Genomic DNA, 25,996 nt, shown 5'->3' with positions numbered 1-25,996 from the left:
ACCTTGAATGTGAAAGAAAGAGAATGATGATCAAAATCTCCCTATGTTAACTTAGCAGTCTATGGTATATTCCTAAAAACTGGAAATATTTTAGGTAGTCTAATTTGTCTTTTAAGCTTTAGAGTGGTATTATGAAATTCAAGGAAAGCCAGAAAACTATACTCCAAGAAAACTATAGCAATAACTTTATCTCAAAGTTGTAAATTTTCGGCTGGGCGTGGTGGCTCACACCTGTAATCCCAGCACTTTGGGAGGCCAAGGAGGGCAGATCACTTGAGGCCAAGAGTTTCAGACCAGCCTGGCCAACATGGCAAAACCCTACCTCTACTAAAAATACATAAATTAGCCGGGCATGGTGGCGTGTGTCTGTAGTCCCAGCTACTTGGAAGGCTGAGGCATGAAAATTGCTTGAACTCGGGAGGCAGAGGTTGCAGTAAGCCGAGATCGCATCACCGCACTCCAGTCTGTGCAAGAGAGCGAGATTCCATCTCAAAAAAAAAAAAGAAAGCAAAAAGAAAGAAATTGTAAATTTTCAGGAAGTTAGAGAAGTTCCACAATAAAGATGTGATCTCACGTTATGAAAAATCCAACCAATTAAAATGTTAGGCAATGGAAATAGGCCACCCATGAGGAGTAGAGTAAGTAAATTTGGCTCTTAACCTACTTGTGTTGTCTTGTTATATCCAAAGCACCGTCCTTTACTTCTCCATATGTGGGCCTTTCACACAGAGCGTGGGTTTGGTTGGCTACACCTGAGAAAGGTGTTGATTCCAGGGTTGGAACTGCTGTAAAACTATCCAGAGATAAGGCATCTGCAGTAGAACAGAAAAAAATAAAAATAGAGACCAATTTCTGGTTCAAACTATCTTGAAGCATAAAGTCTTTCCCTCTTGAGAGACTGAAAAAGTGAAAGTTGACCCACTTCTAGTAACATTTTAACATAAACTCCCTTGATGCCTAATCACAGAGGGTAAAAATGTCAAACGCTTAATTTTGACAAAGCATTTGCGAATGACAGTAATATTAATATATATAAAATAAGAATTTTAGTTCTAATAATAGTATTTTAAAAGTAATAATTTCAGAAAAGCTTTTTTAAGTGTGGGAGAGACCAGAAAACCCCTGTCCACTAAGCAACTAGAGGGATTAACAATCTATAGCCAGCAGGCGAAAATAATCCAGTCCGCTGCCTGTTTTTGTCAAGTTTCACTGTGACCAGGTGTGGTGGCTGACGCCTATAATCCCAGCACTTTAGGAGGCTGAGGCAAGTGGATTGCTTGAGCTCAGGAGTTTCAGACCAGCCTGGGCAACATTTTTTAGAGTTACGAGTTTTGTAACTCTACAAAAATTACAAAAATTAACTGGGTGTGATGGCATGTGCCTGTAGTCCCAGCTACCTGGGGGGCTAAGGCAGGAGAATCACTTGAGCCCAAGAGATTGAGGCTGCAGTGAGCCGTGTTTGTGCCACTAAGTGACAAAGTGAGACCCTGTCTCAAAAAATAAATAAAATAAAGTTTTACTGGAACACGTCCGCACCCATTTGTTCCTATATTGTCCATGGCTGTTTGTGTGATACAACAGTGAAGTTGAGTAATTACAGCAGAAACTAAAATATTTACTATCTGGTCTTTTACACAACAATTTTGCAGCCTCCACAAGAGAAAAGCATCAGACATGGTCATTAGAACCCATCAAAGACTGGTAGGGGAAATAGGTTGAGATCACAAATCATTTATTAGGAAAAACCATCTTGTTATGTGTGTTTCTGAGTATAGGAGGCAGCAGAGTTTAACAGAAGAAACACAGAGTTTAGACTCAATCAGAAATTTTTGGTTCAGATCCTGGCTCTGCCACATACCAATTGTGTGATGTTGAATAAATAACTAAGCCACTCGGAGCCTCAGTTTGCTTATGTATAAAGTGACAGATGACCTTAGGCAAATTATTAACTCAATGTTCCTCTGTTTCCTTATCTTTTGAATGGTAATTATATTAACATCTACCTCATAGGGATGTGGTGAGGATTAAATGAGTTAATAGATATGTTAAGAGCATAGAACTGTGTCTGGCACATAGCACTCGTTCTTTTTTTTTTTTTTTTTTTTTTTTTGAGATGGAGTCTCACTGTGACATCCAGGCTGGAATGTGATGGTGTAATCTTGGCTCACTGCAACCTCCAATTCCCGGGTTCAAGTGATTCTCCTGTCTCAACCTCCCGAGTAGCTGGGACTACAGGTGTGCGCCATCATGCCTGACTAATTTTTGTAGTTTTAGTAGAAATGGGGTTTCACCATATTGGCCAGGCTGGTCTCAAACTCCCAACCTCAAGCGATCCGCCCACCTCGGCCTCTCAAAGTGCTGGAATTATAGGCATGAGCAACCACACCTGGCCAGCAAGCACTGTTTAAGTACTGCCACTGCTGGCGGTGGTTATTAAGTTATTGTGAATAATCTCTATAAAGCACTAATCTATATTGCCTGACACAAAATAGACACTCCATTAGAAATAGTTTTTCCTTCTCAAATTTAAATGATCACCAAATCACTCTACTTTTCTCTTTATTCCTTCTTAAATTTACTTTGACAATCATTTCTTTTGTCATTTCAGAACTAGACATGAATTTTGGCTTTTAACTGCATCCATGTTATGCTGAGAGGTGTCACTACTTTGACCATTTCTTAGAATAAAGCTCTTTCTCTTGGCATTGACTATAAATTTGGCCCACACCCCACTTTTCCTTCTCCAAATATCTCTTCTACTGTATCTGAACCTGAATCCACTTGTTTTCAAAATGACTTGCCTACCTTTGGCTCTTTTTCAAACACTTAAGGCTTTTGATTCTTACTTCTCTTCTTATTTTTTTGTTTTGTTTGCTCATGTTACTCTCACCCATTAGAATACTTTTTTGACGCTTTTTGCTTTTCCAAAGCCAACTAATCTTTCAAGGCCAATTCAACTCTAACCTCTTCTATGGAATCATCTTTGACTTCTCTGAGCCCAGGTCTTGTCTCCTTGCTAGTCTGTGACCTACTTTAAGACTTACTCTTTTTTGTTTGTTTGTTTTATAGATGTTGCCCAGGCTGGTCTCGAATTCCTGGGCTCAAGCAATTCACCTGCTGTGGCCTCCCAAGGTGCTGGGATTATGGGCGCGAGCCACCGTGCCTGGCCAGGACTTATTCTTTATCATGCATAATATGGCACCTTGCACAGAGTAGGTACTCAAATATATATTGATTGACTGAATTCAGGGATAAATATCCAAGTATTCAACAATTTTTCCTATACAAATGTAATAACAACTAGTTATTTTCCCTTTCAAATAGAATTCTACCCCTACTTGTGTCTAAGCAGGTATAGAAGGGGGGCTTACCCAGCAGAGGTGTGTACCAGCACGTATGTTTCAAGGTCAGGGGTGTCTGATGTATTCTTACTTCTTGACCACCATATAATTTGTGGCAACACTGCTTCTGAACAGAAAACCAACTATTAGTAGCCATCTAAAGGAATGTAACATATATTTCATAATCTACCACCCTCATTTTCAAAGGTAGAAAGAATATCACAAGTCTCAAATGACCCTGTGAGAGACATCAAGAAGAAAATAAATGATGTCAAGTAAAAAAGCTTTCAAGTGTTTGATCAAAAGGTATACATGAGCAAATTATAATTCTTATTTAAAATTCACAATTTAATAATCTAACAGAATGCTAACATCATCAACTCCAAATAATTAACACTTTGACGTAAACAAAGGCTTTGAGGAAAGAGGTATAGGTGAGGAATAAACTTAGTTACATAATTCTTCATGATACTGCAATTTAAAAAAGTAAAACAGGCTGGGCGCAGTGGTTCATGCCTGTAATCCCAGCACTTTTGGAGGCTGAGGTAGGTGGATCACTTGAGGTCACCAGCCTGGCCAACATGGGGAAACCCCATCTCTACTAAAAATACAAAAATTAGCCAGGTGTGGTGGCGTGTGACTGTAATCCCAGCTACTCGGGAGGCTCAGAGAGGAGAACCTCTTGAACCCGGGAGGCAGAGATTGCAGTGAGCTGAGATCGCGCCACTGCACTCCAGCCTGGGCGACAAAGGACAAACCAGGTTTGTGTGTATGTATGTGTACATTTACGAAAATAGCTATCTGTTGCCTCATTTGATAATCTCTTGATAAAAGCAATATATACAGTTCTAAGGTTACTGATACATACTGGATTTAGCTTTCTATTAGAGGATAGCTGTTGATTCACAATTACTACCTAAATACTTTCAAAAAGCTTGCAATTACCACTTTTTCTTGAAGAGGTTGTTGAATTGCATCTGTGCAGGACAGGGAATCATAATGAGGAAATTCCTCATCTAAAAAGCTCTGTCAAGAGAAAATGGTAGAGTGTATTCAAAGACAGAATGATGAAAGGGTCAAAGATCCCAAATATATTAGACTTAATAGAAGATATGACACTACCTAAAGTGGGTGAAATTGACAAGTTTTTTATCTTGTATTCTACTCCAAGGGAACACATTTGTAATTGTAAGCCTCCTATTGTGTTTTCCCCATTACTTGATCTAAGAATGAAATCCGAAGATCAGGAACAAGAAACTGAATGGCTTTGTCATTGAAATCTTGAGGCAGAGGCTAAAGAAGCTTGTTAGAGATGTAACTCAGAGTAGTGAAAATGGTGTCTGTGGAAATTTGATAGCTATGAAATTATTGCCTTAATCCAAGAAGTAGATTCACATCTATCATACTTATATTATAATAGAAAATGTTGTTGGTGTTCTTGAGATGATTAAAGCATCTTTAGATATGGAGGTTTTTCCAGCGCAACTTATTGCAGAGGGCTTTTTAGGCACTCTGCCTAGCTTCATTTTTTTTTTCCTGGTTTAACAGATGTGTCTGCATTATGCCCTGGAAACAGATACATGCAAATATCACCCTTCTTTCTTTCCTCCTCCATCATCTTCCTCCAGTGCCAACCTTGCTGCTTTGCTATTCCCTTATGTTCTTCATTTCTGAACAAAAAGGAGATTCACCAACTATCATAAGGGAAGGAAATACACTTAACTCTACCGGGGATATCTTAAGATGACCCATACAGAAAGAAATAGAAAGTTTAATTTAAATATGAGAAAGAAAAAAGAGATAGTAACTATCAAAGCCTATTCAAGAATACTCAAAATTTCAGCATATTATAAATTGAACGATATGCCCTTACTATCAGAAAGGAGGTCCCCAAGACTGAAAAATTGGCTCTTTGCTAATAGATATAGCGGTGGGGCAAAGAAAATTCTGAAATGCTTCCTCTTTAGAAGATATTGTCAGTAGCCACTCACTAACGTAAGATCTCCTTTCTTGTTTTGCTGAATACTTTAAGTGCACAAGAGAACAAAGTACACCAAAACATTTTATTCTAAACTGGTTAACTTAATGATTAAAGTCAGTGTCTGTTATAAATTAGCTTCAAAACCTTACATGAATTGAACATTTTCCTCTACAGTAACTGAACATATATCAGAGATATCTTACCTGAAACAGCAAGCCATGGTGTTCCCCTTCAATTAACCTCTTTCGAAGTGACTCAATTGTTGCTACAAAGAGAATTTATAACCAGCTCAATATGACTATTTTTATTTAATTAATTAATTTATTTATTTCCAGACAGGGTCTGGCTCTGTTGCCCAGATTGGAGTGCAGTGGCATGATCTCACCTCACTGCAAACTCTGCCTCCTGGGCTGAAGTAGTCCTTCTGTCTCAACCTCCCAACCTCCATGTGCCTGGAATTACAGGCACATGCCACCGCACTCAGCTAATTTTGGTATTTTTTGTAGAGATGGGTTTCACCATGTGGTCTAGACCAGTCTCAGACTCCTGAGTTCAGGTGATCCACCCACCCCGGCCTCCCACAGTGCTGGGACTACAGGCATGAGCCACCGTGTCCAGTATGAGCATATTTAGCCTTGTCTTCCTGAATTCATTTCATTGCTTCATAAACTTTTAATGGCTTTAAATTTGGGGCCTGAAGAAAAGAAAATAATGATTTCTGAGAATGGCACTCTGAACTTACGACTCGGGAAACATGGAAAAAAGGGCTAGAACAGATAAGTCATTATCTCCCTTGGGTATTTAAAGTTTACTTTGATAGATACTTGTGAATTATCTTCTAGAAGTGAGTCACAGAATTGTCTAATCTTAAGAATACACCTTAGACCTGGTGCAGTGGCTCACACCTGTAATCCCAGCTCTTTGAGAGGCTGAGGTGGGTGGATCATTTCAGGCCAGTACTTCGAGACTAGCCTGGCCAACATGGCAAAATCCCATCTCTACTAAAAAAAAAAATATGAAAATTAGCTGGGTGTGGTGGTGCGTGCCTGTAATCCTAGCTGCTCAGAAGGCTGAGGCAGGAAAATCGCTTGAACCTGGGGGATGAAGGTTACAGTGAGCCAAGATCATGCCACTGCACTCCAGCCTGGGCAACAGAGCGAGACTCCCTCTCAAATACATACATACATACATACATACATACATAAATACATAAATAAATAATACATCTTAGAGGTCATTCAGTCTGACCTCCTACTGATAAAGAAATCCTCTCTCCAATATGCCTCCGCTTGAGCCCTCAAATTATAGCCCTAGGATCCCAGAATCCTACAAGTAGACCTCAGATCATGAGAACACTGACGTGCACAGGATCGAAAAGGTAATTGGTAAGTCATGGAGCTGAGATTAGACTCATGGAACAGAGCTTAACTCAGGGTATCATTCAGTGAAACTAAAAATATTTGTTTTTCTGCTTAAGTAAAATCTCCAAAGGTCTTATGGCTGGAATAATGGAAATGGGGGGAAAGTACCAAATATTTAACTAGCTCTTTGATGTACATAATAACACATTATTTATTTGACAAATCCTACTCTCTGAAACATAGTCAAAACCGGAAAATAAACCCAAATCTTTTGAACAACTAGAATAGATACTGATATTTATGCCTTTTATTCACGTGGCAAATCTCACACTTCGACTCGGGCAGTGGACTCTGGGTGTACACATAATTCTCAGCAGTTTGACGGCCTTCTTAGCCCACAGAAGATTAAAAGCAAAACTTCAACAAGGATAAGGAGCTCTATGGAAGCATATTAATAGCTACCGCTTTTTTAAAAAAATCACTCACAGCCAGGAAAATTATTAACAGCAGATAATCTGGCATCCAAAATATATAGAAATCTGGTGCTGCTTATTTTATAAACCAACTGTTTTATATCTTAATAGCCTGAAGAAATTCTGAGTCATGAGCATAACGCTAATGAAAAGAAGTACATAATCTAATTTTTAAAACTTTTTCAGGAAAAAAGGCTCTAAAAGCTTCAATTATGTAGAAAATTACCTATGTAAATTTTTTATTTTATAGGACTATTGTTTTGGTAAAAATAACTTATTTCTCAATCAAGCTTGACATAGTGTTACTAGGCCCACTACGAGCAAAACAGATGTTTGTTTTTCAAACATCTCCCTTACATAGGAAGAAAAGCATATTTTAAAAAATGTATTTCTAGGCTGGGTGCGGTGGCTCACGCCTGTAATCCCAGCACTTTAGGAGGCCGAGGCAGGTGGGTCACCTGAGGTCAGGAGTTCGAGACCAGCCTGACCAACATGGTGAAATCCTGTCTCTACTAAAAATACAAAAAAATTAGCCAGGCATGGTAGCGCACACCTATAATGCCACCTACTCTGGAGGCTGAGGCAGGAGAATTGCTTGAGCCCGGGAGGTGGAGGTTGCAGTGAGCCAAGATCAAGCCACTGCACTCCAGCTCTTGGTCACAGAGCAAGACTCCATCTCAGGGGGGAAGAAATGTATTTCTAACCTACAAAAGTCATTTAAAATTTATTTCTTATTAATACTTAGGACTCTGGTAAAGATGAAAATTTTTAAAAATTCTGTCTTAACTGTATTAAGAAGGAAGGCCCTGTCTTCCTTCTGACCTATGTCTAAACAATAGAAACCAAAGCTATAAGAAGTGGCCATGGTGTGCTTCTGAAGGTCGTGTATCTCCAAAATACAAATTCAGAATACTGTCTTACAATTGCCAATGAAGCCGTGTTTCAGAAGCAATGATGAGTTAGTATAAGATTGTCTAAATTGTCCATCTGCTTGCTCACCAGGCAATCTTGGTTTTAGAAACAGTCTATCTCGAAGCATTCAAATTGAAAGCCTTATTTCAACAGATGTTTTGTGCAATGTGTAGCAACTATTTCCATATTTTCCACATGGCAAAACAAGTTGGCTTATGACCACAATTTGCATTCACCTTTGCATTCTGCTTTACATGTTTGGAGTTGGACCTGTAACGCCTCTAGAACAAATATATGCTTCATATAGAAGGAGGTAAAACAATGGCCACTATATCCCCTGCTGTTGCCATCTGCCATGTAGGATGGGACCAGGTGTCTTGGATGCATTGCCTCTGAAGAAAGTTGAGACAAAGCAACTTTCTAAATGACTATGCAATGAGGTCTCAGGCAAAGGCCCCACAATTAATTGGCTGTTGAAAATGAAAATTATAACATTGTTAGAACCGTAATCATGTTAGCTATCAATGATGGATGACATTTTATAGAGTACAGGACTTGTATAATACTATCTATATGTTACTGGAAAAAAACCTCTTGTTCTGTAAAATTGTATATTAAAAATATCAGGGTTCATTAAAGAACCCCAGACTAAGATCAACTATTCATAGCACATATCTGTCAAAGGACTTATATCCAATAATAAAAGGACAGAAAACTTAATTTTAAAATGGGCGAAAGACTTAGACACTTCACAAAGAAGATATACAATGGCCAATCAGCACATGAAAAAGGGCCCAACATCATTACATCTGAAAAACATATATTAAAATCACAATGAAATACCCATTTAGTAGAGTGGCTAAAATGACGAAGATTGACACTACCAAATACTGAAGATGTGGAACACTTAGAACCTCCCACACTGCTGGCGGGAGCGTTAAATGCTATCAACACTCTTGAAAACTGTTTGACAGTTTCTCAAAAAGTGAGAGTCACAGCTATGCTATGACCTAACAATTTTACTCCTAGATATTTATTCTAGGTGACATGAAAACTTATGTGCACACAAAGACTTGTACACAGATGTTCATAGCAGCTTTGTCCATTGTAACCCCAAACTGCATATACTGCAGATATCCAATAACAGCAGAAAAACCAATCAAATTTTGGAATATTCATACAAGGAAATACAACTCAACAATAAAAAAATACTGCTAAGAAATACAACATAATCCCATTATGCTGACAGGAAAAAGACCAACACACAAAAAAGTACATACTGTGTAACTGAGTTCTAGAACAGGCTAAGCTATCAGACCAGTGGTTGTTCCTTAGGGTGCTAGAGGCGGGGGCGGGGCATTGACTGGGAAGTTGCACAAGGGAAGTTTCTGGGGTGATAGAAATTCCGTGTTTTGATGTGTATTTATCTACCTAGTTGAATAGCATACTCGAGATCTGAACATTTTATGACATGTTAAATATACTAATAAAAAAGAAGTTAAAAGCATAAGAACAAAATAATGCAGGGATTATGAAATAGGGTTAGGAAGAAACCACTAAAAAAATACATGCAGCCGGGCAGAGAGGCTCACACCTGTAATCCCAAAACTTTGGGAGGCTGAGGCAGGAGGATTGCTTGAGCCCAGGAGTTTGAGACCAGCCTAGGCAACATTGTGCGATCCTATCTTTACAAAAATTTTAAAAATTAGCCAGGCATAGTGGTGCTCACCTATAGTCCTAGCTACTCAGGAGGTTGAGGCAGGAGGATCACTTGAGCCCAGGAGGCTGAGGCTACAGTTAGCCATGATCCCACCACTATAGTCCAGCCTGGGTGACAGAACGAGATCCTGTCTCAAAATAATATAATAATAATAATAATAAAATCTATCTGTCTACTTACCTACCTACCTGTGTGTATGTGTAACATTGTAACCAGAGTACTAACAAACACAATTATTGAATTATTAGTACTAAGAAGATTACATGCATCACTCAGACATGCATCTTTAAATGCCTTGCAGGATATTAGAAATACACAGAAACAAGAGAGTGGAAATGCTGGTGATGCTTTCACTAGAACAGTGTTGGTGGGGGTGAGAAGCAAATGCAGATGGAGACAGTGAGGCTAACAAGGTGAACACAGGAAGGAGTAGGATTGGACACAGACTATGGCTCTACAAAGCTGGGGCAGAGCCCAGAGTGGCTCTGGGGAGGGAGGCCCAGGTGCAGACACTTATTTTTAATTTTCTCAAAATAAAGCTGAAAGGGTTCCTGTTGCCTGTTCAGCAGTCAAGCTAAGGGCTTTTTCCTTTCCTGAGGAAGGTGAGAGTTCTGTTCCTACCAATCCAGATCCAAGTCCCAAGAAAATCGTGAATGAAACAATATAACTTCTATACTATATAACCACAGCATTTCCCATTTACAAATCACAAATGAGATGATTCATGTTATAGAAACGTGTTCCAGCAGAACACAAATATCAACTATGGCCAAGCGTTAGCTACTATTTTGCATTTATTATGTTATATATATAATTCACAACAACTACATTTAACAGAAGAGGATACTGAAGCTCAGAGAGGCAATGTGATTTGCTCAACTTTACCCAGCCACTCTTTTGTAGACTTTGAGTGAGAACACAGGTTTGTTCATTTCAAATCCCATGTTCTTAATCATTATACTATACTTCCCAGATTACTTCTCCATATCTGCATTTTTCATTTGGGAAAACTGGGGTCCCTATCCCATCAGAGTTGTTGAGCAAGCCATATCTGGCTTTGGTTTTCTCCTTGGCCGTCATCCCAAAACCTTCTGTCTTTAAGTATCTCAATCACCTGGATCCCTGCGCCCGCCTTCTTTGGCTCATTTCCCTCCTGTTTACTGACTGCTTAGGACACGGCTTTCATCTTGAATCCATGCTCCAAGCCCGAAGGGTTTTACCTCTCCCATACCTCCTGCCCTCCATGCTAAGAATAGCAAGCTAGAAGAGTGTTTGCAGTGATATCATCTAGGTGAAAGCCTCCTCTAAATGATGAAGTTCTTATTTGAACATAACAAATTATGCTATATTGGAGCTTCCCAGGATCTGTCTTCAAGCAAAAATTTGTGATTCTTAAAGGTAATTCTCTCATTGTCTGTTAGAGGACTGACTCCATGAAGATCTTATGTCAGATGGGAACAAGAGATGGTGAATAGTAAGGGGGTGATAGTTTTGGATTGTATCAATTAGTCCATAACTTCTGTACATAAAATTCACCCTAATATGTTATATACACATCCTATAAGCTTTTAAACATTTCCTTTGTAGATGAATTCATGTCCTTTGTAGTGACATGGATGAAGCTGGAAACCATCATTCTGAGCAAACTATTGCAAGGACAGAAAACCAAACTCCACATATTCTCACTCATAGGTGGGAATTGAACAACGAGAATACTTGGACACAGGGTGGGGAACATCACACAGTGGGGACTGTCATGGGGTGGGGGATGGGGGAAGGATAGCATTAGGAGAAATAACTAATGTAAATCACGAGTTAAGGGGTGCAGCACACCAACATGGCACATGTATACATATGTAACAAACCTGCACATTGCACACATGCATCCTAGAACTTAAAGCATAATAAAAAAATTTCCCTTTTAAAGCAAACACCAATTATAATCCAGTCATGTGTATATTAACAAGATACTTAGATATAAACAAAGTTTAGATGCAGAAGAAAGAAAATATATCAGTAACCTTTCAAGCAGTTGAACCGTTTTCACGGCACATTTCTTGAAGGACATCATGCACATGAATTGCCTTATAAATCAGCCCAGTTCTGATGGCAATTGAAAACTTGAACAATATTATTTATTCAAGATAAAGTTCAGGATTTCTGATCAAATGTCATATATAAATTTCCAGTGCTAGTGTGAACATTATGCACACTGATCTGAACATTTGGACAAACCGGCTGCATCCCCACCCAATGTGCTGATGCAACTTAGATGGATCAGAAAACAATTGTCTGAAATACTTTGTGAATTTATTAAACTAGCCAGAGAGTTTCAGAAAAGCTAAACAGATATAAATATGTTTTGTTTTCTGACTCAGAATCAGATGTCTGACTCAGAACTCAAACAGCATGGGGTGGCAGTGGTCACGGTGGGATGTGCGTGGACGTGTTTGTGTGATAACTGTACTCACTGACATTTGTTCGCAGTCTATCTGGAACATCTGCTACATAGACCGTTTTGAAAATATGTGCTATCTAAATTTCCCTCTTCTTTCAAAGATTGAATTTAAAGGGCATTGTTAGAAAGATCATAAGCAAATGGTCATACGAGCAAAATCCTGGTTTCTACGGGTTTTTTGGGCAGCAAAAGATACAAGTAACAAGTAAGGGATTTCATAAATCTGGACAGGTTATAAATAACTCAAGACAGAAAGGAAGTGTCCACTTTACTTTATCTAGGCAGAAAAAAATACACGTATTAACCCAGGGCAGCTTTCATATTTGACTTTTAAGTGTATTTGAATCTATTATGCTGTGAAGATAAACTGGGAAGACAGCAATAGCAAGTTCATAATATCAAGAACGTGTACTTTGGGATAAGTTAGAAAAGTTAGCTCTTCTAAGAAAATACTGCAAGAAAATCGTAGTGAGGAAGGGGAACAAATTCTTAGCAGTTTATAAGACTCAGATTTAATATTGATTTAATCAAAAGCCAAACTGGAGCAAAAGAATAGTCCTGGGCACAGGATCTAAAGCAGACACACCTCAAACCAACTTTGGAATGCCTGATGATTCATGTCTCAACATGAACAGTTCTAATCACATGGGAACCTTCTCCGGTGCCCTCTGAGCAGTAGTAAAATAATACATAGACTATGCAATTTAAAGACTGCCTTGCCAGCCTAACAGAGTGAATCACAATATTTAGAATTATTGAAAACTGGCAACTTCATAAAGGTTTAAAAATTATGACAATAACATATTGAATAACCATTGCTATTTTGACATTTTATTTATTTATTTATTTGTAATTTTTGTAGAGACGGGGTTTTGCCACGTTGTCCAGGCTGGTCTCAAACTCCTGAGCTCAAGCAATCTGCCCACCTCGGCCTCCCAAAATGCTGGGATTACAGGGGTGAGCCATCGTGCCCGGCAAACCATTGCTATTTTAAAACTAGACTATTTCTTAAACTCCTAAATAGCTTTCTCAGATAATAGTAGAAAGGGTACAATAAATCCAAAATAAGCACAAGTCTGAAATTTTTCATCTCTAGCCTACCTTAAGCTTATATTTAATTGTTTATTTCTCAAACCAAATAACTTTCTATAAAAAGAGCATTTATACTGCTAGAACAAGAAACTGGCTGAACAAAAGCAATTGTCTGATAAATGACTAAATAAGTAAGGTTTATTTTTACCATATTATGTTTCTAGAATGAAACAATTTTATAGCTAATCTGACATGTGTAATGTGACAATTGTCTTCTCACATAAATCTCTGGTAAATGTTTATACACTTTTGGGTAATACAGAAAAATGACAAATATTCCAATTTTTAAAATGCAAAATATGTATGTAGAGAATGCATTAAAACTTTAAAATAATTTTCACACGTTTGATATTTTGATAAACATTGAATTCATAATTATTTTGCCCAATCCCCCAAGATTACCAAAGAAAATAGACGAGCAAGGCCTTTTCTACCATATGAGAGGAAAAAATTAGCTAATAAAATCAGAGAATAATATATAACAACTCACAATTTCAAATATACCATGCATACTAGATTTTTCTCCCTTTTTACTTTTAGAAATTTTGAGAAGTTTTATTTAATTTTAAAAGAAAAAAACAGCCACAGACAAAACCAGCTCATAATAAAAAAGCAAAAAGGGAAGTTAATGGTTAAACCCATGCATGCACCTAGCTACTCAGCAAACCTCTCTCTGAAAGCCTCACAATATTGCCTTCTCAAACCATTTCATTGTCATAAATTCAGGAATAATATCCTAGCTGTAATCTAGAAAAACATCTGGAGTCCTATGCCCTGCCTCAGGGTGAACAAAAACTGGGGCATAAATGAATATTTGCTACTCACTCTTCAGTTTCCTTGTCTTCTGCTGAAGTGCCTGGCAAGTGTTCGATAATTCAGTATTTATAGTTTGAAGTTTCCGTTGTTCCGAAATTGCTTCCTCTAATTTATGCAGTAAAGACGTAGCTTTTTCACTGGCAGAGTGAGCTTCTCGATCTCGATCCTTGCCCTGGATATGGACAGTTAGTACTGGGTTGTAGCAGTGTGGCCAGGAAAGAAAGCAATGGAGTGCTCACTCTTGTGATGCAGGCGAAACTGAAAATGTGTTTTTCTTCTCAGGGAAGTGATAAGCCTCTCCTGAACTTCTGCAATTCTGTGTTTGCATGGGCTTGGTATGCCTGAGCTATTTCTACAGCGGTTGAAGTCCTGATATGTCAAGTTGCCTCTTTCTGCAGAGTCGCCTCTTTCATCAGCAGGCTGTTGACACCGCCTCTCTCACAACTCCCCCTTTACTTCCTCTGCTCACTGTTAGTCGCTAGGGACTGAACTTGCAGTTCCTCTTTGCGTTCTTTTTTGTTTGTTGTTGTTGTTCCTCCTCCATTTTTATTTCATGGTTTGCAGGGCATCTAAGGAGATGTCCCCTGAATCTAATGTAGCCATGAGCTACCCTACCTGCTCCTTCGCATCCTCCAGCCATTGGCTGGCTTCTTGGAGTCTCTTCCTAAGGATGCCCTCCTGGTTGACAGCATCTTCTTGCAGTTGTTTAATGGCTTCTAGTCGTTTCTGACTGGAGTTAAAAAAAAAAAAAGTCCAAACCACAAGTCGTCAGTGACATTTCAACTAAGAGTCACCCTGTGAAACTGTGACAAATTCAAACTTAACACCACTTCCTTAGAGATCAGAGGAAAAAGTGAAAGTATTTACATATAAATGCTTCACAAATATAAAATCTTAAGCAAAGCGTATTGGTCGCTTAGCCTGACACCCTCACTTTACAGATAAGGACTTCCAGTTTCATCTTTTACACTGGTGTGTTCGGTTCCCACCCGTTGCATTCATAGCACTTAACATCAGTTGCCAGTTGCTCAGAAGATGGCTCTACAATGAGGTCAGGGTGACAGGTGCAATATTTACACATCACAGCTAGCTTTTACAGAAAAAGAAAGGAATGGGGTAAAGGTGGGGGGAGGGAAAAGAAAAGGAAAGAGAACTTTGTTTCATGACCTTAAACTTTCTCCTTAAGGGTTGCCAATCATAGTATAAACACGTGCCACGAGCACAGGAAGGACCGCCCCCAGGCACAGATGAAAGCTGGCGGTTGATATTTCTACTTTAGTCCTCTCTTTGCTGAAGCTCTTCTCCCCACCACCCTTCCCCACCACAAATCTCGTGGTGCCATTACATTACACCTCATTTGGGTCCAATTCTATAGAACATGTAAAAATGCACTTACTCTCTGTTCGCAGATGAGATTATTTAATGTGTGTTACATGCCAGCACATCAATGATTATCTGGAAACAATTTGACTTGAATATGGACCTTAACTCAAAGTGGTGATAAATGTTGGGAGTTGCAAAACAACAAGGAAGACATTGTCAGCTGTAGGCCTTGTGCATGCCTCTCAAACGTTAACATTTAGTCAGAATGCCACTGCACACTGGCACAAATCCAGCCCTGGTTTCAAGAAGGACCACGTGAGAGGCAAGAATGTTCTCACAGAATGCTTACCATACTGGTAAACAAGTAAACAAAATCCTAAGCAAAAATAAAAACTGCCTACATCACCACACATTCCACTGAGCATCCTTCAATAGCTTATAGTTGTCACTCTCTCTCTCTCTCTCTCTTTTTTTTTAACTGTGGTAGGAACACTGAACAGGAAATTTACCCACTTAACAAAACTTTAAGTGTACGATACAGTGTTAATAACTATAGGCATAATGTTGTACAGCAGATCTCTAGAACATCTTCATCTTGCATAACTGAAACTTTATACCTATTGTATAAAGTTTACATGAGTAGCAACTCCTCATGTCCCCTCCCCTAGCCCCTGACAACCACCATTCTTCTTCTATTTCTAGGAGTTTAACTGTTTTAGATACCTCAGATAACTGGGATCACGCAGTATTTGTTGTTCTGTGACTCACTTATTTTACTTGGGATAGCGTCCTCCAGGTTTATCCACGTTGTCATATGTGGTAGAATTCCCTTTTTTTTTAAGGCTGAATAATATTCCCTTAAAAATTTTCTTTAATCATCCATGGACATTCAGGTTGTTCCCAAATCTTGGCTATTGAGAATAATGCTGCAATGAACATGGGAATGCAAATAGCTATTCCAGGTCCTGATTTTAATTATTTTGGATAACTACCCAGAATTGGGGTCCCTAGATCAAATGGTAGTTTAATTTTTAATATTTTGAGAAAACTCTGTAACTTTTTTTTTTTTTTTGAGATGGAGTCTTGCTCTGTCTCCAGGCTGGAGGGCAGTGGTACGATCTCGGCTCACTGCAACCTTCACCTCCTGGGTTCAAGCGATTCTCCTGCCTCAGCCTCCTAGGCAGCTGGGACTACAGGCGTGTGCCACCAAGCCCAGCTAATTTTTTGTATTTTAGTAGAGACGGGGTTTCACCATGTTGGCCAGGATGGTCTCAATCTCCTGACCTCGTGATCCGCCTGTCTCGTCCTCCCAAAGTGCTAGGATTACAGGCATAAGCCACAGCGCCTGGCCCTCCATAACATTTTCTATAGTGCCTGCACCACTTTCCATTCCCACAACTGTGCCCTCGGACTCCAGTATCTCTACATCCTCACTAACACTTTTTTTTTTTCTTTTTATTTATTTATTTATTTATTTTTTGAGACAGAGTTTTGCTCTGTCGCCCAGGCTGGAGTGCAGTGGCACAATCTTGGCTCACTGTAAGCTCCACCTCCTGAGTTCACACCATTCTCCTGCCTCAGCCTCCTGAGTAGCTGGGACTACAGGCACCCACCACCATGCCTGGCTAATTTTTATTTTTTGTATTTTTAGTAGAGACGGGGTTTCACCGTGTTAGCCAGGATGGTCTTGATCTCCTGACCTCGTGATCCAACTGCTTCAGCCTCCCAAAGTGCTGGGATTATAGGCGTGAGCCACCACACCCGGCCATCTTTTAAAATAATAGCCATCCTAAGAGGTATGATACAATATCTAATTATAGTCTTAACTTGCATTTTCCTAATGATTATTTGAGTATCTGTTCGTACACCTGTTGGCCATTTATTGTCTTCTTTTGAGAAATGTCTATTCAAGTCTTTTGCCTATTTTTAAATCTAGTTATTTGTGGGTTTTTTTGTTTTTTTGTTGTTCTTGAGTTGTGGGGGTTTCTTATATTTTCTAAATATTAACCCCTTAAGTGAAAGACCCCTTCAAGGAGAACTACAAACCACTGCTTAAGGAAATCAGAGAGGACACAAACAAATGGAAAAACATTCCATGCTCATGGATAGGAAGAATCAATATCATGAAAATAGCCATACTGCCCAAAGTAATTTATAGATTCAATGCTATTCCCATTAAACTGCCATTAGCATTCTTCACAGAATTAGAATAAACTAGTTAACAATTCATATGGAATCAAAAAAAGAACCCAAATATCCAAGACAATCCTAAGAAAAATTAACAAAGCTGGAGGCATCATGGTGCCTGACTTTAAACTATACTACAAGGCTACAGTAACCAAATAGCATGGCACTGGTACAAAAACGGATACATAGACCAATAGAACAGAATAGAGAACTCAGAAATAAGACTGTACACCTGCAACCATCTGATCTTTGACAAATCTGACAAAAACAAGCAATGGGAAAAGGATTCCCTATTTAATAAATGGTGCTGGGAGAACTGGCTAGCCACATGCAGAAAATTGAAACTGGTTCCCTTCCTCAGACCTTATACAAAAATTAACTCAATATAGATTAAAGACTTAAGTGTAAAACCCCAAACTACAAAAACCCTGGAAGAAAATCCAAGCAATACATTTCAGGACATAGGCATGGGCAAAGATTTCATGATGAAAACACCAGAAGCAATTGCAATAAAAGCAAAAATTGACAAATAGGATCTAATTAAACTAAAGAGTTTCTGCACAGCAAAAGAAACTATCATCTGAGTCGACAACCTAGAGAATGGGAGAACATTTTTACGATCTATCCATTGGACAAAGGTTTAATATCCAGAGTCTGCAAGGAACTTTAACAAATTTACAAAAAAATAATAAAAAATAAAAAACATTAAAAACCACTTTTTTAAGCCAGATGCAATGGCTTACACTTGTAATCCCAGTGCTTTGGGAGGCTGAGGTGGGCAGATCGCTTGAGGTCAGGAGTTAGAGACCAGCCTGGCCAATGTGGTGAAAGCCTGTCTCTACTTAAAATACAAAAATTAGCTGGGCGTGGTGGTGCGTGCCTGTAGTCCCAGCTACTCAGGAGGCTGAGGCAGGAGAATTGCTTGAACCTGGGAGGTGGAGGTTGCAGTGAGCTGAGATCAAGACCATGCCATTGCACTCCAGCCTGAGCAACAGAGCAAGACTCTGTCTCAAAAAAATAAAAAAAATAAAAAGTGGGCAAAGGACATGAACAGATACTTCTCAAAATAAGACATTCACGCAGCCAACAAACATGAAAAAAAGCTCAACATCACTGATCATTAGAGAAATGCAAATCAAAATCACAATAAGATACCACCTCATGCCAGTCAGAATGGCAATTATTAAAAATCTCAGAAATAATAGATGCTGGCAAGGTTGCAGAGAAAAAGGAATGCTTTTATACTGTTGGTGGGGTATAAATTAGTTCATCCATTGTGGAAGACAGTGTGGTAATTCCTCAAAGATCTAGATAGAGGTAGAAATACCATTTGACCCAGCAAGCCCATTACTGAGTGTATACCCAAAGAATATAAATCATTCTATTATAAAGATACATGCATGCATATGTTCATTGTAGCACTATTCATAATAGCAAAGACATGGAATCAACCAAAATGCCCATCAGTGATAGACTAGATAAAGAAAATGTGATACATATATACTATGGAATACTACACAGTCATAAAAAGGAACAAGGTCACATCCTTTGCAGGGACATGGATGGAACTGGAAGCTGCTACTCTCAGCAAACTAGCACAGGAACAGAAAATTAACATCACATGTTCTCACTTATAAGTGGGAACTGAATGATGAGAACACATGGACACATGAAGGGGAACAACACACACTGGAGCCTGTCAAGTGGGTGAGGAGGGAGAGCATCAGGAAGAATAGCAAATGGACGCTGGGCTTAATACCCAGGTGATGGGTTGATCTGTGCAGCAAACCACTGTGGCACACATTTACCTATGTAACAAACCTGCATATCCTGCACATGTACCCTGGAACTTAAAAGTTAAAGGAAAAAACAAAAACAAAAAACAACAAAAAATTAACCCCTTATCACTTGTATAGTTTACAAATATTTTCTCCCATTCCATAGGTTGTCTTTTCATTGCATTGTATTCTTTGCTGTGCAGAAGTTTTTTGGACTGATGTAGTCCAACATGTCTATTTTGCTTTTGTTGCATGTGCTTTTGGTGTCATATCCAAGAAATCTTGCCAAGACCAACATTATGAAGCTTTCCCCCATGTTTTCTTCTAGGTGTTTTCATTTCCAAGTCTTACATTTATATCTTTAATCCATTTTAATTGATTTTTGTTTATTGTATAAGAGTCCAATTTCATTCTTTTGTCTGTGGATGTCCAGTTATCCCAGCACCATTTGTTGAAGAGATTATCCTTTCCCTAGTACCTATGTTGAAGATCAATTGACCATCTATGCATTGGTTTATTTCTAGACTCTCTATTCTGTTTCATTCTGTTTCACTGGTCTATATGTCGGTCTTTATGCTAGTATCATACTGGTTTAATTACTGTAGCTTTGTAATATATTTTGAAATCAGGAATGGTAATGTCTCCATCTTTGTTCTTTCTTCTCAAGATTGTCTTCAGCTATTCAGGATCCCTCATGGTTCTGTAAGAATCTTAGGGCCAGGCGCAGTGGCTCATGCCTGTAATCCCAGCACTCTGGGAGACTGAGGTGCGTGGATCACGAGGTCAGGAGCTGGAGACCATTCTGGTTAACACGGTGAAACCCCATCTCTATTAAAAATACAAAAAAATTAGCTGGGTGTGGTGATGGGCACCTGTAGTCCCAGCTACTGGGGAGGCTGAGGCAGGAGAAAGGCATGAACCCAGGAGGTGGAGCGTGCAGTGAGCTGAGATCATGCCACTGCACTCCAGCCTGGGCAACAGAGCAAGACTCCGTCTCAAAAAAAACCCCAAAAAACCAAAAACAGAATTTTAGGATTTTTTTTCTATTTCTGTAAAAAAATTCCATCGGAATTTCTGTTAGGGATTGCATTGAATCTATAGATTGCTTTGGGTACTATGGACATTTTAACAACATTAACTCTTCCAATCTATGAACATAGGATGCCTTTTCATTTATTTGTGTCTTCTTTAATTTCTCTCATCAATATTTTGTAGTTTTTATTATATGTGTTTTACCTCTTTAAATTTATTCTAAAGTATTCTTTTTGAAGTTATTGTAAATGAGAGTGTTAATTTCTTTTTCAGATAGTTCAGTGTTGCTCATATATAAATAAAACTTACTATTGTATGTTGATTTTGTGTCATGCAACTTTACTAAATTTTATTCTAACAGGGTTTTTTGTGAAATCATTAGGGTTTTCTATAAATAAGATCATGTTATCTGCAGAGATCATTTTACTTCTTCCTTTTTTTATTTACATGCCTTTTTTTTTTTTCTTGCCTGAATGCTATGGCTAGAACTACACTGAACAGAAGTGGTGAGAGTGGGCATTCTTGCTTTGTTGCTGATCTTAGAGGAAAAACTTTGTCTTTTACCACTGAGTGATGTTCACTGGGTTTTTCATATATTACTTTTATTATGTTGAGATAATTTTCTTCTATTCCTAGTTTCTTAAGAGTTTTTACACAAAATACTGTTAAATTTTATCAAATGTTTTTTCTGCACCTACAGAGATGATCACACACAATATGTATCCTCCATTCTGTTAATGTGGTATATCACAATAATCAGTTTGCATATGTTGAACCATCCTTACATCCCAAAAATAAATCCTACTGGGTCGTGGTGTTATAAGCCTTTTAATGGGCTTTTGAATTTGACTTATGTTTGCTTATATTTTCTTGAGGATTTTGCGTCATCAGGGATACTGGCCTGGCTTTGGTATCAAGGTAATGCTGGCCTCATGAAATGAATTTGGAAATGTATCTTCCTTTTCTTTTCTTCTTCTTTTTTTTTTTTTGTGAAGAATTTCAGAAGGATTAGCATTAATCTTCTTTAAATGTTTGGTAGAATTCACCAGTGAAGCCATCTCATACTGGGCTTTTCTTTTTTGGGAGGTGTTTAATTACATCTGGCTGGTTGTAGATCTTTTCAGATTTTCCATTTCTTCACGATTCATAAAGAAATATGATGGGGTGTACGTTTCTGGGAATTTTTTCCATTTCTTCTAGGTTATCCAATTTGTTGGCATAAACTTGTTTATACTAGTCTTTTATGATCCTTTGTATTTCTGCAGTTCTAGTTGTAATTTCTCCTCCTTCATTTCTGATTTTGAGTCCTCTTAGTTTAGCTAAAGGTTTGTCTGTCTTGTCTTTTCAAAAATCCATCTCTTAGTTTTGCTGCTTTTTAATTGCTTTTCTATTTTAAACAACTTTTTGCTCTAACTTTTATTATTTCCTTTCTTCTGAGAAGGAACTTTGGGCTTAAGTTGTTCTTTTTCTAGTTCATTGAAGTGTAAAAAGTTAGGTTTATCTGAAATCTATCTTCTTTTTTAATACATGTTTATCACTATAAAATGTCCTCTTAGTACTGCTTTTTCTACATCCCAAAGTTTTTGGTATGTGCTTTTGTTTTCATTTGTCTCAAGTGTAATTTTCTTTATTTCTTCACTGACCTATTTGTTGTTCAGGAATCTGTTGTTTAATTCTTACATATTTGTGAATATTCCGTTTTCCTTCTGCTAGAGATTTCTAGTTTGATTCCATTGTGGTAGGAAAAAGATAATTAGTATGATTTCAATAATCTTAAATTTGTTAATATTTGTTTTGTGACCTAATGTATGATATATCCTGAAGAATGTTCCATGTGCATTTAAGAAGGATGTATATTCTACTGCAACTGGGCAGAATGTTCTATGTTAGGTCCATTTACTCTCTAGTGCTACTCAAGTCTGCTATTTCCTTATTTTCTGTCTAGATGTTCCATCCATTATTGAACGTGAAATACTAAAGTCTCTTATTATTGTATTGCTGTCTATTTCTTCTATTTCCCCTTTCAGTTCTGTCAGTGTTTGCTTTACATATTTAGGTTCTCTAATGTTGGGTGTGTAGATATATTTTCCTGGTGAGTTGATCCTTTGATTATATAATGTCCTTCTTTGTTTCTTATGACAGTATTTGACTTAAAGTCTATTTTGTCTGATATAGTTACCCATACTCTCTTTTGGCTGCCATTTGCTTGGAATATCTTTTTTCATCTCTTCACCTTCAGCTTATATATGTACTTAAATCTAAAGTGAGTCTCTTGAGCCAGCATATAGTTGAATCTTGGCTTTTTAAAATTTAATATGTTCAGCCCTCTATGTCTTTTGATTGGTAAGTTTAATCCTTATATTTGAAGTAATTATTGATAGAGAAGGACTTACTACTGCCATTTTATTATTTTTCTGTCTGTCTTGTAGTTATTTTGTCCCTCTGTTGCTCTCTACTTGCCTTCCTTTGAGTTTTGTTGACTTCTCTGTATTGATACTCTGACTCCTTTCTTTGTGTGTGTATCTGCTCTATAGGTATGTTCTTTGGGGTTATCATGGAGCTTACATAGTTCCATGTAATTATAAGATATTATAATTATAAGATCTTATAATTATAATTATAATAGCCTATTTTATTATAATTATAATAGCCTGTTTTAACCTAACAACCTAAATTCCATCACATATAAAAACTCTATACTATGTCTTCTCTCCTTCAAACACTTTGTTATTGATATCATAATTTACATATCTAACTAAATTTATTTAACATAATTTACATAATAACATATTTAACATAATTTACATATGTAAACTAAAATTTACATATTTTAGTTATGTATCATAAACATTTTATAGTTTTTTTACTTATAATACTTTTAACTTTTATATAAGAATTAAAACTGATTTAACCACAACCATTACAGTGTTACAACATTCTGTGTTTGTATTTTCTTTTTGTTAAAATTCTAACTTTGCACAGGCATTTTCTTCTGACCTCGAGGATTTTTGTGGGATTCTCTGTCAGGTAAGTCCTTTATCTGTTTCATTAGGGTCAGTTTTTGGAGACTTATTTTGTCCCTTTGTTTGCAACATATCTTGCTACTTCGTTATTTTCCTTGACTCTTTTTAACTGTGCATTAGAAAAAATAGCCAGCTCTCTCAGTCTTCACATACTGGTCTCATACAGGCGAAAACCCTTAATCAATCCAGGAAGAGATTCTGGAGGCCAGCGGTGGTCTCAAACATTCACACTAATCCAAACCACTATTTTTGTTTCTAGCAGCCCCAAGGCATCTAGAGCATGCTGGGTCTCATAGTACTCTGAGACAGGTAAGACAGAAGCCAATTCTTTGGACAGCATCCAGAAAAATTGAAACATTGGATACACAGTCCAATTCTTCCATCCTTTCATCCCTGGAAAGAAGCTGAGACCTAAGGCTTTTCACTGAGCTGGGAGTAGGGGCTCTAGCAAGCTCATGCATGCTAGTTCAAACTACCTTCTTCATTTTCAGTGGTATCCAGGCACCTAGAGTATGCCAGGTCCTATTAGCACTGTAAGACAAGTGAAACAGAAGCTAGTATCTTAGGCAGCCCCCAGGAAAGTTGAAATGTTGGTTGGACATGTGGTTTGATTCTTCCCCCCACCCCACCACACTAGGGAGAAACTGAGACCTGGAGGTTTCTTTCCACTGACATGGCACTGAACTGGGGATAGGGATTATGATGAAGATTCCTCAAATTTTCCTACCAGTCTTGATGAAGTTGGATTCACGTTCACTCAGGATTCAGAAGCCTCTCAACTAGTTTCTGGGTTTCTCACAATAGGAATTTGTTCGTGTATTGTTGTTGAATTCATGTGTTCCTGGAGAGAAGGAGAGTCCAGAGCTTCCTATTCCACCATCTTGCTGGAATCATTTTTTTTTTTTTTTTTTTAATTTTAAAGACATCACTTTTATCTACTTTTCTCTCTTCTAGGAATAGTCTATGTTCTCAAGAGTGTCCATTATCTTCCAAGAGAAAGCAAAAGGACTTTAAGGACCAGCATAAATCCATATTTATTAATACTCATACTTTCAATTACTTATATGTATTTTCACCAATAGAACAACATGTTTTATGAACTTTATGAATCCTAAGTCTTAGAAATAGCTTTTTAAAAATGCCAGATGGGGGCCAGGTGCAGTGGCTCATGCCTGTAATCCCAGCACTTTGGGAGGCTGAGGCAGGTGGATCACGAGGTCAAGAGATCGAGACCATCCTGGTCAACACAGTGAAACCCCATCTCTACTAAAAATACAAAAAGTTAGCTGGGCGTGGTGGTGTGCACCTGTAGTTCCAGCTACTCACGAGGCTGAGGCAGGAGAATCACTTGAACCCGGGAAGCGGAGGTTGCAGTAAGCCAAGATTGTGCCACTGCACTTCAGCCTGGCAACACAGCGAGACTGTCTCAAGAAAAAATTAGATGGTATCATCTGTTAAAGATATTCAACAGACGATAAACCTTTGAAGATTTTTCTCCCATATAATTTTTTTTTTTTTTTTTTTTTGAGACGGAGTCTTGCTCTGTCGCCCAGACTGGAGTGCAGTGGCTGGATCTCAGCTCACTGCAAGCCCCGCCTCCCGGGTTTATGCCATTCTCCTGCCTCAGTCTCCCAAGTAGCTGGGAGTACAGGCGCCCGCCACCACGACTGGCTAGTTTTTTGTGGTTTTTTTAGTAGAGACGGGGTTTCACCTTGTTAGCCAGGATGGTCTCGATCTCCTGACCTCATGATCCACCCGTCTCGGCCTCCCAAAGCTCTGGGATTACAGGCTTGAGCCACCGCGCCTGACCAGAAATTTTATTATCATGTAAAGAGGTATACATTAGCTTGTGTGTATGTTTAAATCTAACAGTTCTCTCTGCCAACATGTTCTAATGATAAATCTTGATTTCTATTCCAGTCTACATCTTTCCCAGACTTTGCGGTCTAAATAGCACACCATTTACCTGGTTTTCAGATCAAAAGCCTCTAAGTCAAGGATGACTCTTCTCTTTCTCCACACATATAACTTGCCACCATGTTTGATCAGATCCACCCTCAAAAATACAATTTGAATTTAATAATTTCTTACCACTTCCGTGACTATTACTCTGACCCACACTACATCCCTCGTCTGGACTACTGCAATTGTTCTTAACTCTATAACTTTTTCATCATGAAATATTTTATATTTCAACTCAGTATACAAACACACACACATACACACACACACATAGCTGAAACAAAAATTCAATTCGGCACTACTTATTCTTACTATATGTAATGCACTCTATTATTTTATATCTTACTTTTTAAAAAATGAGTCACAAATCAGTAAATTGATATCAGAATATCTAAATGATTATCTGCTGTTGAAAATCTCTTCTCTGGCTGGGTGCAGTGGCTCACACCTGTAATCCCAGCACTTTGGAAGGCCTACGTGGGCAGATCACTTGAGACCAGGAGTTTGAGAACAGCCTGGCCAACATAGCAAAACCCT

The 25,996-nt window shown here is 38.2% G+C and overlaps 1 protein-coding gene across 4 annotated transcripts in view; it reads right to left on the bottom strand.

Moving 5' to 3' along the window:
* Nucleotides 1-25,996, bottom strand: part of LRMP (lymphoid-restricted membrane protein) — a 93,011-nt gene that overhangs the window by 41,536 nt on the left and 25,479 nt on the right. Inside the window, exons 4-9 of one of the 4 annotated variants that reach the window (XM_011994792.1) lie at nt 14,770-14,884; nt 14,164-14,326; nt 5,526-5,587; nt 4,287-4,367; nt 3,372-3,468; nt 665-812 (exon numbers count right to left, since the gene is read on the bottom strand). In XM_011994792.1, coding sequence (XP_011850182.1) covers nt 665-812; nt 3,372-3,468; nt 4,287-4,367; nt 5,526-5,587; nt 14,164-14,326; nt 14,770-14,884 — 666 coding nt within the window. Of the gene's footprint in view, nt 1-664; nt 813-3,371; nt 3,469-4,286; nt 4,368-5,525; nt 5,588-14,163; nt 15,004-25,996 lie in introns of those variants that run through there. The other 3 variants (XM_011994793.1, XM_011994796.1, XM_011994794.1) reach the window with 3 other exon arrangements.

Source organism: Mandrillus leucophaeus, unplaced genomic scaffold, assembly GCF_000951045.1.
Source record: "Mandrillus leucophaeus isolate KB7577 unplaced genomic scaffold, Mleu.le_1.0 Scaffold461, whole genome shotgun sequence".
NCBI lineage: Eukaryota > Metazoa > Chordata > Mammalia > Primates > Cercopithecidae > Mandrillus > Mandrillus leucophaeus.
The sequence above is the reverse complement of the archived record's forward strand: the minus strand, read 5'-3'. Positions and strand labels throughout refer to the sequence as shown.